We start from the raw sequence: 18,715 nt of genomic DNA, 5'->3' as shown, positions 1-18,715 counted from the left end.
ACAAGGAAGCTATTAAACCAAGAGTTCCAAATGGTGAAGTTGAAATCATCCCTTCGTAAATTTTACGGACGCCATCACGAGTTGGTTGACCGTTATGGAATAACCGTTTCACAGATGATATCGGATGTGTTCCTTATGTCGTAACTACAATACCCTTCCCTTTTCACGAATGTGACTTACCGAATCAGACTATTTACCGGATTTGTTATAACATAAGCAACACGACGGGTGGCACATGTGGAGCAGGATCTGCTTACCCTTCCGGAGCACCTGAGATCACCCCCAGTTTTTGATGGGGTTCGTGTTGCTTATTCTTTAGTTTTCTATGTTGTGTCATCTGTACTATTATTTGTCTGTTTGTCTTTTTATTTTTGGCCATGGCGTTGTCAGTTTGTTTTCGATCTATTAGTTTGACTGTCCCTCTGGTATCTTTCGTCCCTCTTTGTTGACATTTTTACCCATTATGTCTGTTTGTTTTGTTCACACATTGGTGTCAATATAATGGAATTTTATGCGACTGTCATACAAGTGAGAGGTTTAGCTAGCTATAAAACCAGGTTTAATCCACCATTTTCTACATAAGGAGTACCAAGTCAGGAATATGACAGTTGTTTTCAATTCGTTTGAAGTGTTTGAGCGTTTGGTTTTGCCATTTGATCATAGTAAAGGACTTTCCGATTTGAATTTTCCTTGGAGTTCGATATTTTTGTTTGTATAAATGTTTGCTCAAGCATTGCAATTAAGATTGGCATCTTTAATCAATAGATAGGCAGGGCTTCAGCTTGTACGAATACGAATACTTGATTTCTCATAAAACTACAATTACATAGTTATAGAGAGCATATATAAACATACCTATAAGGTACAATTATTGCATGCATGTGTGAACAATGCATTATACTGATCTATACTTAAATTTTATTGGATGTTTAGTATAATGCAGAGTATAATGTATACAAGCTGAAGCCCTGTCTATCTATTGATTGCAGATATCAATCTTAGTTACAATGCTTGAGTAAACATTTATACAAATAAAGCAAGCAAGCCAACCAAACCTTTAAACTACAAGCAGTAGGAAAATAGCTCTAAAGTCAGAAAAGCTTTTTGAAATGCTAATACTTGTAAGACTACTGTATTCATTATTTCAGTTATCAATATTAGAGACGTATAAGACCATCATAATGTTGGTATTATCAGAGACATATATTTTATTGGTATCGTCCAAAATAAATATGTATATTTTACAAGATTAAAACGCCATGAATGTAATTTTTAAGAAATCGAAATGGATAAGGTACGTTCTTTTTCGGTTCATAGTCTTACTATGTATCTAACTTACCTCTGTACACAAAAGAGTTCCAAGGTGGTTCAAGTCACTTTGCATTTCAAGTTTTGAATGAATGGACTTGATAGAAGAAAAAATCGAATTACCTCGTGGTCCAAATGGTAAATTATGATTTTGTTTTAATTTAATAATCATCATGGTATTTAACTAATTGTATACATGAAAAATAATAATATTTTAAAACTGAAAGCAGTTGATCCACTGGATTACTGATCCACTATAGGTATACATCAAAGTCTATGGATACTGCAACGTACCTATGCAGTTATATATATATATAACCCTATGGACTGACCAAACAGGGTTAATATGAAAATGAGACAGGGGATAACTGATGTAGTGATGAACTCCCAAATGTTATAAAAATTTGGTGCATGTTTGTTTTATCATAGATATAATAGCTATAGATAAAGTACTCAGAATATGACCCACTAAGCCCCATGTAGTTTCCTTTGAAATATCAAAAGCATGGCACTGCGCGTAGTGGCCTGTGATGTAGATGATATTTGCCGACATCCTCCCAATAGACTAATTACTTATCATAATTATATTTAAATTATCGGGGACTTGTCTTATCAGCCAATAATTAATGTGCGTTACCTGTCTCAAGTAAAAATATGTCAGGAGGCGGAAGCAATAAGAAGCGTCTAATTGTAAAAGTTGTTTGGATTGTAATTTATTTGGAGAAAATCGGTCAACAAATGAAAAGGTTATGCTGTTGTCGAAATAATAAAATAGAGAAATCATGGTACATGTACTTAACAGGTATATAAGATTAAATTGTCATAGCACTTGCATCGGTTGCACTCGGGAAATAAGACCTGTATGATTGACAAGAGAAGACGTATCGTTTACTGATGGTATTCGTGGTTAAAAGGTCGAACCGAGTCGAATTTTTCTATGGCGATTTAACAGTCAGGGGACTTACTTAAATGAGTGATTTTTTTAAATCACTGATTCAAGTAACATTATGTCCATAAAGGTTGGAAGTAAGAGTTGTCTTTCTTTAATAATCACCTATATAAGTAGTACAAATTAATCACTAGACTAAGTGATTTAATTTTATTGTAGCTTTAAATATAGAATACTAATGATCCAGGGACTTATTATGTTGCTAAAATTATCAGAACCAACATCTGTGTTGATAGGATGACTGGGTCATGTCAGGTGATGACCTTGTACTAAATCTAGGATAATGACATAAAAATCACTTGTTTAAGTATCATACCTCAATTTCCTTCCAAAAAATCACTTCTTTAAGTATCATTATTTTAATAACCCCCACTAATTTCAACACCCCCGAACAGTGAAATTTTGATGGCGAACAGTAGAATTTTATTACATAATCTATAAGATGAAACCTTGAATTTTACAGGAAAAATACTCCCACTGCTGGGAAAAATCTGTTAAGAAAGTATCAGTACATTATGTAAAGCCATGTTTGTAGCATTTTTTCAACTTAAATAGAATTTGCAGCTAAATGATTGTATCAAAGGCATAAACCTTGCTGCTTAAAAGAAGCAAACAGTCCATTTTTTTCAATTTTACTAATGAAAAGATATTATCTAAACCTATGTGTTAAAAATTTTGGTAAAACTACAAAATCACAATTTGTGACAAAACTTAGAATTTGCTACTTAAATAAGTGATTTAAAAATCACTTATTTCAATAAGTCCCATGACTGTTTAAAGAAAAAAGTTTTTATCGAGATTCAAAATAGTGAAATCCTATTTTATGCCATAAGGAAGAAATTATAATTTTTTTTAGAAAAAAAAAGATTTTTACATTATAAAAGCTTGGACTAATTGCTTAAATATACTTACATTAGAGAAATTTCCATGTCACTTGATTTTACTGAATGTTATTTGTTTAAATCTCAAATTAGTGATATTATTGTCATGTCACAGCAAAAATTTATTCTTACCGAGTTTCAGCTTAAATTTACAGTGGAAGAGGGTATAAAACAGAAACTCGACTTGACATAAAAAAAAATAATTTGCAAATATTTCATTTGTGTATATATAATGTTGTTTTTAATATATCAGTAAAACATTTATCAACAACATCTTTTAATATATCTTCTTGTATATTTTGCCATGTAGTTCCTCTTATTCAAATCTTAACATCGCGTATCTCAATCTTTTAAACGTTGGTGAAGAAAACGTATGTGGTGGACATACTGAAATACATTAAATAATTGGGAAATAGTACAGGCACATGTCTCTGAATTTTTTTCTTCTATATATTATTCCGCTTACCATTTTTCGTGCTTGTTTTGCAATTAAGTAGCTGGTGGTATATTCTGATTGTCGATTTCATTTTTGAAGTAAACAATATATATATTAAGCGTTATAATGGCTATGAGAAAATTAAAATATAGGAGTTTTGTCCTGTGTCATTCATGGTTTATTTTCCCTTCCTTCTTACAATTGTGCTAGAGGTATTATTCGTACCATAAATAAGCTATATATATATTCCTCTGTAAGTCTGCCCGTTCAGTTGTCAACGTACTTTTTGTATACTTTATTTATATCACTTCTTTGGTTTGGTATCAACCAAGTTGTGTGTATTTTCGATTACAGTGATTGATTACAGGATCGTTGATTCCCAATGTTCAGTGGCAAACATTTGATGCATATTCAGGACTAATAAGAACCATGTAAACATCGGTCATCTTTACTTGCATTTTAAGCCCGTATATAAACATTCCAAACAAAATGCCAAGGAATTACACCTTGTATAATGAAAGGTTTATACAAAATAAAATTGTATCAAATAACCTATTTTTAACAAAATAGTTTTACACTCATATCGAGTAGTCTTGTATAAATACAAAGAGATAAGGTGTTAATTGTCATTTGTACGTATGTATCTCCTTCTTTTTTCTTTCTCGCATTGCTTTATAATAAATTTCAACTTTCAGGAACTACCATGCATGTAAATGATGTACCGGAAGATTACAATTACTACCGAAGAATGACATATTACTCTCCTGGTTCACAATTTATTAGATTTTTATCACCGGCAATTGCCAATAAAGGCTAATTAACACCAAGTGTGACATGTATTTAATAAGAGGGTGATAAAATTTCGGCAAATATCATCTGCTTTTGATGTGGGTTCAGTACTTTATCTATGGCTATTATATCTATGGTTTTATTTATCATCATATATTTTTTGTACTTTGTGTATAGATATGTAGATTTGTGAGGAATTGTATGCTTCTCGGATACAAATTTGCTGGTAATAGCAGGGGCGGATCCAGCCATTTTTTCGAAAGATTGGAACTTGTTCATGTTGTTCCAATTCTTTCTTTAACCATGGCAGACCACTCAATACACAAACTTTGATCTCATTAGTATCAAATGTAATTTATTCCATATAGGTCAGTATTATTAGGTGACCTCTGTCTTCATGTATGATTGATACATTTGTACACATCATGCACATGGTTAACATTAATATTAAATGTGCATTTCTTTGATAAAATTATAGACGGATGATAGTTTTAATCCTTTATACAACTTTTAATGATTTACACTGCATTGAATAAAATATCTGTAAATTTTGTCTGAAAGATAGTTGTTTAAGGATTAATACAATGTATTTTTTTTTAAGAAAAGACCAAAAAGAAAATCTGTATTCATGAGTAAAAAATCCAAGTCAGGTCTATTTTTCTTGCAAAATCTCTGCAACAAGTATCTGCAATTAATCCATAATTTAGGTTACATTTATCAGTGAAGGTATTGTATATTCTTGTACAGGAAATGTATTTTTGCAATGAAATATTTACCCTCATTTTAACAAAAAATAAGATAAATGTCTTAAATTTTTCATCTTGAAAACAGTTTCTGGTAGACATGAAATCAAATTCAATAAAAACATCCTTTGAACATTCCTCTTTCTTTCCAGTATGTCATAATTAAGATTTTAAAAATCAGTGAACCATCTAAAATTAAAATATTAGAATAATCTGCCTCACAAAGTAAAATTCTCCATAGTTGGACAATAGAATAAAAACATCCTCTTAAGTTGATTGATTTGAAAATTACCTTTATCAACCATGCATCTACAATGTCATTATTGTTTCAATCAAAATCAATACGCTATACTTAAGTATACATGTTTGAACACAGACATGCCCCCAAAACAACCATTCACAGGTTAATTTTGGGAGATAAAAAAAGGACTTTAAAGTTTCAAGTCTCTTAATCCATTGTTGTTTTATCCACAGAGACTTAGCATGCTTAGTGAGCAGATATAAACAAATTTATTAATTGTAATTTAATTCTTTTTTATTGGCATCTCCTGTCTTCTTGTATAAATGAATAATGTTGGCACCAACATTTGTATGTCTACTAGCAATGTGCAGTATAATATCCATGTCTGAGTATTTAGGATTGTTCAATATACAGACATGGATAGTATACTGGCTGCACTTTGCTAGTAAACATACAAATCTTGATGCCATTGGCAATTATGTAATACAAATATAAAGGACATATAAAAAACAACTTTAATTATAAGTGTGTATATCCACTTACCCAGTCCCTGTGGTTTAATCTTGTGAAAATGAGAAGGTATTAAAGACCAAACTTTGAGTTACTTGCATCACTATCACACTGTCAGACGACAGCTATGTAAAGTGTAACACAGTAGTTATACCATGATAAGATGCATATAGTGTTTCAAACCCTTCGACCCCCAAAATATTTTTCTATTTTCTCTATATTTAAGCACCCCATTATTTTGTATATATATATGCATTATCCTAAGTGGACCTCGAGTGGAAATAGTTTAGATATTTGGAAAAAACAGAATAATTTACTTGCAGGTGCTGATTTTACCATGTGCCAATTTGATTAAAAACCAAATTGATTAGATCGGATGCTGGTTTGACCTGGTGATGATTTAACTAGGTGCCAAAGTGACTAGAATTCCTAAATGCGTGTTGTTGAAAGCTAGGTCTTTCAGCATGTTCAGTGTGATACTAGTATGACCCAAATCCACCCTTCTACCATTTATGCTCCATTTTGGATCATATGATTCTGTCCCATTTCTTGCAATGGATCAACCAAGAAGGGTTTTACTATTGTAAATCAGGTTTTAATCTGATTACAAAGAGGTTGAGAAACTTATTTGTGTTTAAATTACAGTCAGTTCCGGCATACATTTTGTACATATTTTAGGACTTGGGTTCAATATTAGAGGTGGAATTGATGTACCTCATTTGAAGAATGACCATGGAATATTTGTGACAAAGATCAGGGATATTGGTACAGCATATGAAGATGGAAGATTAAAAGAAGGAGATAAAATATTAGAGGTTAGTTGTATGAAATTTTCCAGTGGAATTGAACTATGCTAATTAAAAATGAAGGGTTTTTTTTCTGCATTGTGGCAACTGTATACAAATAAAGACATATAGAGTTGCTAGTCCAATACACAGCCGTCTCTGTGTATAAAATTTAGTTTTGAAGAAACATGGATGAGACAACATTGTATGTTCTTTAAGTTTACAAATGTGAATATGTTTTATAATTATAATTATTATTCAGATCTGAAACATGATCTAATTTCACACTTGGTCAACTCTTTATATGAGGAAAGCAAAGGATATGGATGCACCTAAGATGAAATCTTTAAAAAAATCCAGGAGATAAACCAGTATTTTCAATGGAACAGTGTTTTATTGCTGTTCTTCATCTGGACAGTTACTCAAAGGTCTTTTACAATAAACTTAAAAGCTCACACCTTACAAGACAGTCTCAATGGTTGACAAGTGGTGCTCTTTGATACCTATAGATAAACAGTACTCATTTTATTAAAAGAACTAATTTGTGAGGCAAAAAATTGCACATAGAATAATGTATAAGTTTTGCATTGACCTTACTTGTCCATATCTCAAAAATACACAGTGGTAAAACTTTCACATATTGCTTTTCAAGTAAAAGAAGTGATTTGTCTTACACTTTCAGAAGAATTATCTAAGAATACATCCTTTGAATATTTATGGAGTTGAAAAAGTGACTGAAGTGTGCTATAAAAGGGATCAAAGATTTACCAATACTGAATAAAATGCTTTTTCATAACAAGTATAGTTATTAGATCTTGTGGTCCTATGGGCCATGTGAGATATTGCATTCACTTGGAATCTGTCATTGTCATAAACTATTTAAAAAATCTTCTCTAAAACCACTTGACCAATTACTACTTTATACTTGAGCTAAATGATCCTTTGGGTATCTAGAATACACTTGTTGTTTTTGTTCTACAAATCAGCCAACATCATGAACATGGCTAAAATAGAACATAGGAGTAAAATGCAAGTATCTTCTAACATCTTCAAAACCATTAAAGACAGAAAAAAATCACACTCAAAATTTGTGTTGTTAAGAACTATTGCTTAAAACATTTTAAAAAAGCCTCATAATCATGATAATGACTTAGGTAATTGGTATTTTGGTAAATTCCCTTTTACTGAACTGTTATAATAAGAGCAAACGTTGCATTGCCTCACAAAATGTAAAGCTACAGAGATTTTTCATCAGTTTAAGGCTTAGATCCAAGTTATCAATACAGGCCCAGGTTAGCCTCTAGTCTAACTTGTTATGTATAAAATGGATTTGCAAAAGACTTAGCCTTTACTTTCTTTTTTCTTTTCAGAATGTATGTATTGAATAGTAAAAAAAAATCAGATCTGTTGTGAATTTGTTTTGTTTAAATTTTTAGGTAAATGGGGAGGATTTAAGAAATGTTAGTCATAATGAGGCTGTGCAGGTATTCCTGAAGGCAGGGGCAAAAGTCAAAATGCTGGTACAACACAATGCTGAGGCATTTTACAAGGTAGATATGGTTTAATTTGGTCCCATTTTGGACAATGTAAAGCACATGTGAAACTTATGATATTGCCTACTGCAGAAGGTTTCATATCTTTTTGTTTTGCAAATAAAATTAATTCTTTGGGCCACACCAATTTGATTAAAAGTTCTTTGGATTTTCCCGCTCCTGTTTTGGAGAAATTGACTTTTCAATAAAAAAAAAAATGACCACTTCCGCAAATTTTTGGTTCGCATGCCGCTCCAAAATTAGTTTCTCCTTGAATTTTTATTTCACAGACGCTTTTCTGTCACATATAATGCTCTTATCGTTTTAAACGCACATGTCATAAATTTATTTGTAAATAAAAGGTCAAAAATCTGGATGCCAACATGCAGTTAACATGAGTTGTGTCAGTTCATTGCCGTGGGCAAGTAGTTATTGAACACACAGTTATCTGAAATGCTTCTCGTTTTACTTTTAAAGACCTGTTCTAGGATGCAAAAATTGAAAATCTTTCGTTAGATGACAACAAACACATCAATATTTGTTAGAACCATCGTCACCCCCGATCCTTGTTTCAACAGGCATAGACCTATCTATCTTTTGGATGAAATGAATTGTAAATTCCCATGAACTTTTGAAAAAATCACAGAAGTATTTGATGTTGATGAAACCCCATATCCCCTTGCTAGTCTAATGACATGCAAGCAGAACTCTTCTTTTATTGGAGGGAATTTAAAGAGTTTCAACGAGACCAAAGTGATTGGCATGCTCATAATAATTAGGGGTGTGTAATTGGTTCAACCACTTCTAGTCAAGCTAAAGAGTTTAAAATGCATTACAGCTTTTAGGAGCAAAAGGAAAGAGTATTTCACTCTGTACAAATGTAAAAAAAATGCATGTGAATGGGGTAATATGTATTTTAAGGGAATATTTTAATACATTTGGATCTTCATGTATAGCAATATAACTGTCTTACTCAGGATGTTGTTTTAGTACAAAGCAAGAAGTATTCACCTCACTCATTATTTTGATCCTAAATAGGCATAAATAGTTATACTGCTGTTCAATAGTCATAATTCGATTAAGCAAAAATAAATCTGGGTAACAAACTAAAACCGAAGGAAACACATCCACTATTAGAAGAAGACAACGGAATCACAGAAACACTGAACTACAACAATAAACAATCATTACCATACAATGAAAACAACTATCAAATATCTTTCAGGGGCATTTTTTTGGATACATACACATAATTTTATTTTATTCAACATGTGTCATTTACCCTTACGGAGTACCTGAGATCACCCCCAGTTTTTGGTGGGGTTCGTGTTGCCCAGTTTTTAGTTTTCTATGTTGTGTTTTGTGTACTGTTGTTTGTCTGTTGGTCTTTTTCTTTTTTAGCCATGGACTTGTCAGTTTATTTTCGACTTATGAGTTTGAATGTCCCTTTGGTATCTTTTGCCTCTCTTTTACCTAACTAACATACATCCTCTTGTAAAACTGCATCTGCTTCCTTAATATATATATATGGATTTAAATGAAAATTCCCACAGACAAAGCTTACTTAAAGAAATTAAACAAAATTAACTTAACCACTGTGAGACAAGAAAGTGATCGAAAATCTGATATGGTACGGGCACCAATATATCAAATTATATGCATAAGAGTATCTGTTGCTCCTCGTATTTCTATGAAATAACCCAGTTATAACATGTACATAAATTGTACAACTTATAAATCACACAATTTAAAAAAAAAAATTATACCGTTCGCTTCACTTGTAGAGCACTCGCCTAAAAAAAACTCATTTTCAAGAAATATATAAAAACAAAAAAATTTCGCTCAATCGCCCCATATTTTTTTGAGCTTTTGTCGGAAGAACTATTAATCAAATTGGTGTGGCCTTGGGCTGAGAACAACAGTGTTTCTGTTGATGTTTTACAGATTGGGGAATGTAGTTGGCGAAATTAAAAAAAAAAATGTCAATGAATGCGAGACATAGGTATTACAATCAGCGGCTATGGCGTAAACTATATAAAAGCTTTATATTTCAGAAGCTTGAAGACCTGGATGCTTCATACCTTGTATGCAGATACCTTACGTTACGAAGTTTCTGTCTGTCATATGTCATATGTCCATTGTCTTTGACTTCATTTTCATGGTTCAGTGACTGCTTGAAAAAAAAATCAGTTTTTTAGAAAAGTGAAACACTCACTTATTGTAGGTACCCGGTAAGAGGATACCTATATTTGGTATATGGGTTCCTTGCAAGGTCTACATGTCCATCTGGTAGGATTCACCTGACCTCGACCTCATTCCATGGATCAGTGATCAAGGTGAAAGTTACGTGGTCAAGTCCTTATGTCAGATACTATAAGCAGTAGTTCAACTATATTTGGTGTATGGAATGATTGTAAGGTGTACATGTCCGACTGGCAGGTTTCATCTGACCTTGATCTCAATGTCAGGGTTCATTGGACAATGTTTAATTTTTGTGGTTTGGTCTATTTCTCTGATACTATAAGCAATAGGGCCACTATATTTAATGTATGATATGATTGTATGGTGTACATATCTGACTGGCAGGTTTCATCTAACCTTGACCTCATTTTCATGGTTCATTAGACAATGTTTTGTTTGTTTGGTTGTGTCTATTTCTCACATACTATAAGCAAAAGATCAACTATATTTGGTGTATGAAATAATTGTTAGGTATACATGTTTGTCTGACAGGTTTCATATGACTTTGACCTCATTTTCATGGTTCATTGGTCAATGATAGGTTATGTTAGTTTATTAGTTACTATAAGCATTAGGTCAACTATATTTGGTGTATGGAATGATTGTAAGGTGTACATTTCTGTCTGGCAAGGTTCACATTACCTTGACCTCATTTTCATGGTTCATTGGTCAATGTTAAGATTTTGTGGTTGGAGTTGTTTCTCAGGTACTATAACGATAGGACCACTATATTTGGTGTGTATGGAATGATTGTAAGGTATACATGTCTGTCTGTCATCTGACTGGGACTTCATTTTCATGGATCATTGATTTAGTGGTTATTGTTGGTTGCCGTCTGTCATATTTGATTTTTTTGTATATTGTTTTGTCATAAATTAGGTCATTGGTTTTCTTGTTTGAATTGTTTCACAAATTTATCATGTTCAGGGCCTGTTATAGCTGACTATATGGTTTTTTTTTCATTGTTGAAGGCCATATGGTGAAATCTAGTTGCGTAAATCTGCTTCTTTTGGACTCTGTTGGATAGTTGTTTCATCATGTGCATATGCAATCATACCACATCTCCATATTTTATACATACTCTTTTTATTTATATGATAAAATAATATTTTTATTATTTTCTATTATACACCCTGCTTTTGAATATGATGTACATTTTAGTTTCATTTTGCTCAGTGTGCAAGATGTCATCCCTGTCCTGTTTATGAGATTTTAGGTTTTTTTATAAGTATATTTTTAACTCTTTGAAATAGAAATGAAAATTGTTATAATTTTTTTTTATGGAATAAGAATTTTGAATAATAAAATTTTCTTGTATTTCAGAATAAATTAAGGGAATTCGAACGTCTAGATAAAATAATAAACCAAAAAGAAAAGGATGTAACTGAAAACAGTAGTTCATCTCTGATATGGACAGCTCTAGGTGTTTCTGTGGTTGTAATAGCCGGTAGTTTGTTCTTTGCCAAGAAATATAATAAACTGCCTGATTTGTGGAATATTAAACTACCAGCATCTTGGTCATCTTAATAGACTTTTGATTGTTTAATTCAACAGTATCTAACTTAATGGTTGTTAATGCAGAGTAATATTTCAAAAGTTTAATGAAGTTAGTTCGGATGGAACTGACGTCTTTACAAAGAATGCAGTTTACCTGATGAATAATCAGTGAATAGTTGAGTTATAACTACACTTATACTGTAGATGGTGTAAAATTGTATTTAGTGCATTGTGTTTTGAGTTTTCTGATGAAAAAGAGAGAAAGCAAGAAAAAAAAGATCTCATTAATATACAAATTCAAATCATAAGATCAAATTCATTTCTTGTTCTTCTTATTTAGATATTTTTGCAAGCATTTTATTTTTGAATATCTGATTATACTACCATCCATGAGTATCCACTGCCACACAGCAATAGCATATTTATAAGTTTGTATTTTGAATTTTATTTAAAAGAAATGAATAGTATGTACAAATATTATCATGTAAAAAGGTTAGATCGTTCATAGAGGTTTTCTCTATTCTTCTTTAATATCATTTACATGTATGTATTTAGACTTAAGTTTCACATTATCAGTAAGAGTTTTTGCAGAATATTGAAGCATATGCATGTTTGCAAATGAAAAAAGTTAATTTGTATATAGGTTATTGAATGCATTGATTACTGTGATCTGTCTGTTTTATGCTCAAAGCAATTATTTTTTATACAGATTGAATAAGTCTTAAGACTTTTATTTTTATTTTTTTGTGATTTTGCAATACAGATTTGCTTATTTAAGGCATTTTTTTAAGAGGTCATTACTTTAATTAAAATGTAGTAAAGAAAGGGGTAACTGCATACCATACTTTAAATGCCATTCAAGACACATAAATAAAGTAATATTTACTTATAAAACATGCTGTTCAGAAAACTTAACTTTTTTCATATTACTTGAAATAAATAGATATATGTGTATATTTTATTGTGGAGTTATACTTACACTGTAAAGTGGTTTTTCATGGCAGTTTAAATTTCCTGATTTCAAAGTTCAAACCAGTTCATTTTTTTCTTGTCTCGTATTCTGATATATTCAATATTTCTTAAAGATCAATTTTACACTAGGGGATAGTTTCAAGATTCTATCTAAATTGCGAAATTGGCAAAACATTTTCCATATTTACAGTAAAGGATTTTCTATATATCAATTTTCATTCAGATAAATATAGAGTACATAGGGATGAGCACTATTTGGGGTTTTTAATAATTAAAACCTTAACATGCATGTATCTTGTAACAATTATGTATGTCTAATTAATGTGAAGTGGTCATAAAATGGAAAAAGAACACATAGAAGACAGAATGAGAATGGACTCCTAGGATCAAAACTAATGTTAGATCCTTTTTTTGGCAGAAAATCATTTTACAGTTCTTCATCTTGAATTTAAGTTTACCTCAAGATATATCTTTTTACTGAATATGACATTTCATGAGGGAAAATAATAAAAGTTTTACCTAATGACCTGTAGCAGGGAAATAATTTGAAAGTTAAAATGAAAATTGAAAAAAAAAAATTATATTACAAGGAACAAATTATTTAAATAAATGTTCTTTATATACAAGTATTTGATATTTTGTTTACCATAAAAACTTCAAATAATTATGGTAATCTATTAAGGATGTACTCAGGTCAGGTTTATGAATTTTTGTCAGATGTTCGGACTTCTTGGTTTTTTTCACTCCAATACAGGGTAAAATATTTTGCCCCATATCACCCACTTTTCTTTTCATAGAAGACTTAAATAGCTCATAAATAGGTCATTACAAAAATTTAAGCAGATTCTAGATTTTTTTTCTTACGAATTGAGAGCCAAATAATGCTTATGCTAAATATAAGGTAAAAGTCCGAGTCAGCCTTTTCCCGCCATTTTTTTTAAAATCAAATATCCCAAAAAAGGAGTTCCAAAACCTATCAATATTTTTAGCTTATTTTGTTCCTTTCCTTTACTAATGCTCTTCTGACTTATAGTATCAATTTTAAATTCTAATTTTTTTTAATTTCACCTAAGTACATTCTTAAGTGCTTATATTTATATATATATATATATATATATATGAATATCTAAATTACATATAATCCTTAGTATCAATTGCATATCGTGTTTATTTCTTCACCGTCAACCTAAATAACAATATGTAAATACAATATAGATTTTACAAAATACTGTAAAAACTCATTTTAGACAAGTCAGCACAATTTTGCTTATATTTTTCTATAATTGGTAGCTTTCTCTAATACATATCATTGTTTTTGTTAAATATGTATTTAAAAATTGAATTATTATATTTTTTGTTTGAACTTCATATGCTCTATTTGATAATCTGCTAATGCTAATACAATTTTTTTTTATGTATTTGTTGTCAATCCACATTACTTTATTGCTAATAGAGTAGGCATCTTCATTTTCAATGGCTTTAAAATAAATATTTCAATTAAACACAGAGATTTTTTAAGTATTAAACAGATTCTTCCATTTAATGACTCCCCTACGGACGAAGTCGAAAGGTGACTTTAGGTTTGTACTCCAAACGTCTGTCTGCCTGTCAGTCCGGCAAATCAGTTTTCCACACTTTTTTTTCTTAGTGCTTGAAGATATTGATTTGATATTTGGTGTATTGTTTTATCATGACAAGTTACAGATCAAGTTCAAATTTTGTTCCGATCTGATGATTTTGTGCAGAGTTATTGTCCTTGGACTTAGGAAATTACTCAAATAATCAATTTTCCACACTTTTTTTGTCAAGCTTGAAGATATTGATTTGATAATTGGTAGATAGTTTTATCTTGACTAGTTACAGATCAAGTTCGAATTTTGTTCAGGTCTGATGAATTTGTGCAGAGTAATGGTCCTTGGACTTAGAAAATTCACTTAAATAATTAGTTTTCAACACTTTTTTTCGTCATGCTTGAAGAAATTAACTTGATATTTGTTATATAGTTTACACCATGACAAGTTATAGATCAAGTTAGCATTTTGTTCCAATACAATGAATTTTTAACCAGTAGGGGACTATGTATTGCCATGCAATACTCTCAGAATGCTTGTTTTCTTTTTTGCTTAAGGTTAAATTTTTAAAAGATCACGGCTATGAAAAAAGAGACTTTTAAAATTTTAGAACCTTTGAGTCAGATTTTACAGTGAGTACTTAAAGCTAATTAATGAGCAGTTATAAGCTTATATTACAATTACATTTTTTTCTACTGATAAAAACCATAAGCCTTTGACTATAGGTTGTGAATCTAGTTCAGCAATGATCAATTCATATGACAGTAAAACAAAATTTGGACCCTACATTATAAAGTTTATTGATAAATTTGTACATCCACAAACTTGAGGGGGGTCTCTCTCCTTCAAGTCTCATTAATATTCCATGACATTCATCATGTTTTCTTTCCATATGTTTTATGTATTTGTAGGTATATTATTGAGTAAAAATAAGATTAATTGTAATTTTCATTTAAGGTATAATAGTTCTTAATATCTGAAATGTTTGTATTTTTGTAGAGATGTAGGTGAAAAAAAAAATCCTGTCGTTTCTTTGCTAATTTGGATGATGTAAATGTTCATTCTACTGTTAGAACCAGTATGTTAACAAAAATCTGGGGGTTTATTTCCATCAGAAAGAAAAATGTCTCCTTTTGATAGCCATCTGAAAATGAATTTTGCTTCTAACCCAATAGTTTTCAAAAAACAAGGTTGTAGCGATGATTTTAAAAAATGTTGGAAATTCAGACCTTTCCATCATTAAAATTTGCCTTATTGGGATGGCTTTAGCCACAAGTTGCGAAATATCACACCTGAAAATATTGATATTGCTTATTCAAAATTCAAATAAATTCAACAAGGTTCAAAATTGGGGGAATATTTTAGCATTATGTTCCTTCCTAGTTACATCTCTTTTATTAGTACTAATTGCAATGCATTGTATTTAAGATTTAATGTATATTCAGGATATGTTAATGAGTAGTGATTCTGGGATGTCAGGAAGTAGTATTTTTCAGTACTGTACTATAATCGATATTAATTATACATTTTTACTCAAAGGTTTGCAATAGTGAACTTAGTTTCTAATGGAAAATTTCAGATATAAAGACTGATTATAAATAGTTATATTCTGTTCAGTTTTGTTTGTTATGCAATATTTTGTTCTCCAGGGATCATATCGTTATGTTTTACCTGTATTTGCCTCATGGTTGTTCTGTTTAAATATATTGTACAATAAAGATAAGCACTTACCAATACCATAACATCTGTTATATTAGTCAAAGAATCAAGTCAATCATAGTTTCACAAAAGTTCATAAGGTTTTTGATCAGTCCTGTAGTTGTAAGTTTTTTTGCCTTCATAGTTTGTTTTGGTGGTTTGGGGTAAAGGTTTCATTCCAAATCTGTTGAATGTCACTAATTTTACATTTTCATTGCAATGGAAAATACATATTTTGTCGACTACTTAAACTTGTGTTTTTCTTTAATTTCGATATGGGGAATCAATATTCCTCCATTGCTAAGGAAGGCACAATACTTGTATATTCCCTTAGTAGATATGATAGAGTGACAGATAGACCATTGATAAGGTGAATGTACAGATGTAAAATAGGACCTGACTTTTAGACAAGTAGATAATTTTTACAATCTGTAGACAAAAATTCATTTTGATTTTTCATTTATGATTTTTTCAATGAACAATTGTTAATTTTTATACGGCCGCAAAAAAATTTTTGTGGTCGTATATTGGTATGACGTTGGCGTCGTCGTCGTCGTCGTCGTCCGGCGTCGTCCGAAGACACATTGGTTTTCGCACTCTAACTTTAGTTTAAGTGAATGGATCTCTATGAAATTTTACCACAAGGTTCAATACCACAAATGGAAGGTTGGGATTGATTTTGGGGGTTATGGTACCAACAGTAAAGGAATTAGGGGCCAAAAAGGGGCCAAAAATAAGCATTTTTGTAACTTCCAGACATAACTTGTGTGTTAGTGTATGGATCTCTCTGACATTGTACCACAAGGTTCCATATCACAAAAGGAATGCTGGGATTGATTTTGGGGGTAATTGCCTCAAAATTTTAGGAATTAGGGGCCAAAAAAGGGGCAAAAAACAAGCATTTTTCTAGTTTCATGACAATAACTTGTGTGTAAGTGTATGGATCTTTCTGAAATTGTACTACAAGGTTCCATACCACAAAGGGAAAGCTGGAATTAAGTTTGGGGGTAATTGCCGAAACGTTTAGGAATTGGGGGCCAAAAAGGGGCCAAAAATAAGCATTTTTCTAGTTTCCAGACAATAACTTGTGTTCAAGTGTATGGATCTCTCTGAAATTGTACTGCAAGGTACCATACCACAAAGGGAAGGCTGGGATTGATGATGGGGGTAATTGCCTCAATAGTTTAGGAATTAGGGGCCAAAAAGGGGCAAAAAACAAGCATTTTTCTAGTTTCAGGACAATAACTTGTGTGTAAGTGTATGGATCTTTCTGAAATTGTACTACAAGGTTCCATATCACAAAGGGAAAGCTGGGTTTGAGTTTGGGGGTAATTGCCCTACACTTTTAGGAATTTGGGGCCAAAAAGGGGCCAAAAAACACATTTTTCTAGTTTCCAGACAATAACTTGTGTTCAAGTGTATGGATCTCTCTGAAATTGTACTGCAAGGTACCATACCACAAAGGGAAGGCTGGGATTGAGTTTGGGTGTGTTGAATCATAAGGGGGTTCAAAAAAGGGGGGGGATTTTTTTTTTTTTCCTTTTTTTTCTTTTTTTCCTTTTAAAATTTTCCATTTTAAGTTGGTTATTTCTGATTTATATTTAAAAGCAAATAATAATGATATGGTAGGAGATACACACCAAACAGGATGTGTAAATTATTATATAATAAGTATTGTGCAAAAGCAAGAAATTTTCAATTGCACAGTATTGCATAATAGCAAGAAATCTTCAATTGCACAGTATTGCGCAATAGCAAGAAATCTTCATTTGCACAGTATTGCGCAATAGCAAGAAATATCCAATAGCACAATATTGCGCAATAGCAAGAAATTGTCAATTGTACAGTATTGCGCAATAGCAAGAAATATTTAATTGCACAGTATTGTGCAAAAGAATATACTTTGTATAAATTGCTTATTTCTTGACCAATTTCAATGGGGTTTTATTCTTGAATTCTTGGGGTTCTTTAATATGCTGAATCTAACCGTGTATTTAGTTTTTGGATTTTGGGCCCCGTTTTCAAATTGGTCTACATTAAGGTCCAAAGGGTCCAAAATAAAACTTAGTTTGATTTTAACAAAAATTGAATTCTTAGGGTTCTTTGATATGCTGAATCTAAACATGTATTTAGATTTTTGATTATGGGCCCAGTTTTCAAGTTGGTCCAAATCGGGGTCCAAAATTAAACTTTGTTTGATTTCAACAAAAATTGAATATATGGGGTTCTTTGATATGCTAAATCTAACCATGTATTTAGATTTTTGATTTTTGGGCCCCGTTATCAACTTTGTCCACATTGAGGTCAAAAGGGTCCAAAATTAAACTTTGTTTGATTTCATCAAAAATTGAATTCTTGGGGTTCTTTGATATGCTGAATCTAACCATGTATTAAGATTTTGGATATTGGACCATAATAGGTGAATGTCCAATTTAAAATTTTTAAGTTCTTAGACCACATTCATTCTGTGTCAGAAACCTATGCTGTGTCAAATATTTAATCACAATCCAAATGCAAAGCTGTATCAAGCTTGAATGTTGTGTCCATACTTGCCCCAACTGT

General features: G+C 31.4%; 1 protein-coding gene across 1 annotated transcript; it reads left to right on the top strand.

The window, feature by feature from the left end:
* The first annotated feature begins 1,339 nt into the window (after positions 1 to 1,339).
* Positions 1,340 to 16,195, top strand: LOC127732735 (synaptojanin-2-binding protein-like). The gene is made up of 4 exons (XM_052241933.1): positions 1,340 to 1,446; positions 6,536 to 6,672; positions 8,079 to 8,192; positions 11,739 to 16,195. Exons 1-4 carry the CDS (start codon positions 1,401 to 1,403, stop codon positions 11,940 to 11,942), a joined length of 501 nt encoding a protein of 166 aa, XP_052097893.1. The 5' UTR covers positions 1,340 to 1,400; the 3' UTR covers positions 11,943 to 16,195.
* The last annotated feature ends 2,520 nt before the right edge of the window (positions 16,196 to 18,715 follow it).

This window comes from Mytilus californianus, unplaced genomic scaffold, assembly GCF_021869535.1.
Source record: "Mytilus californianus isolate M0D057914Y unplaced genomic scaffold, xbMytCali1.0.p SCAF_26, whole genome shotgun sequence".
Taxonomy (NCBI): domain Eukaryota; kingdom Metazoa; phylum Mollusca; class Bivalvia; order Mytilida; family Mytilidae; genus Mytilus; species Mytilus californianus.
Note: the sequence above shows the minus strand (reverse complement) of the source record. Positions and strands in the feature narration are given on the sequence as shown.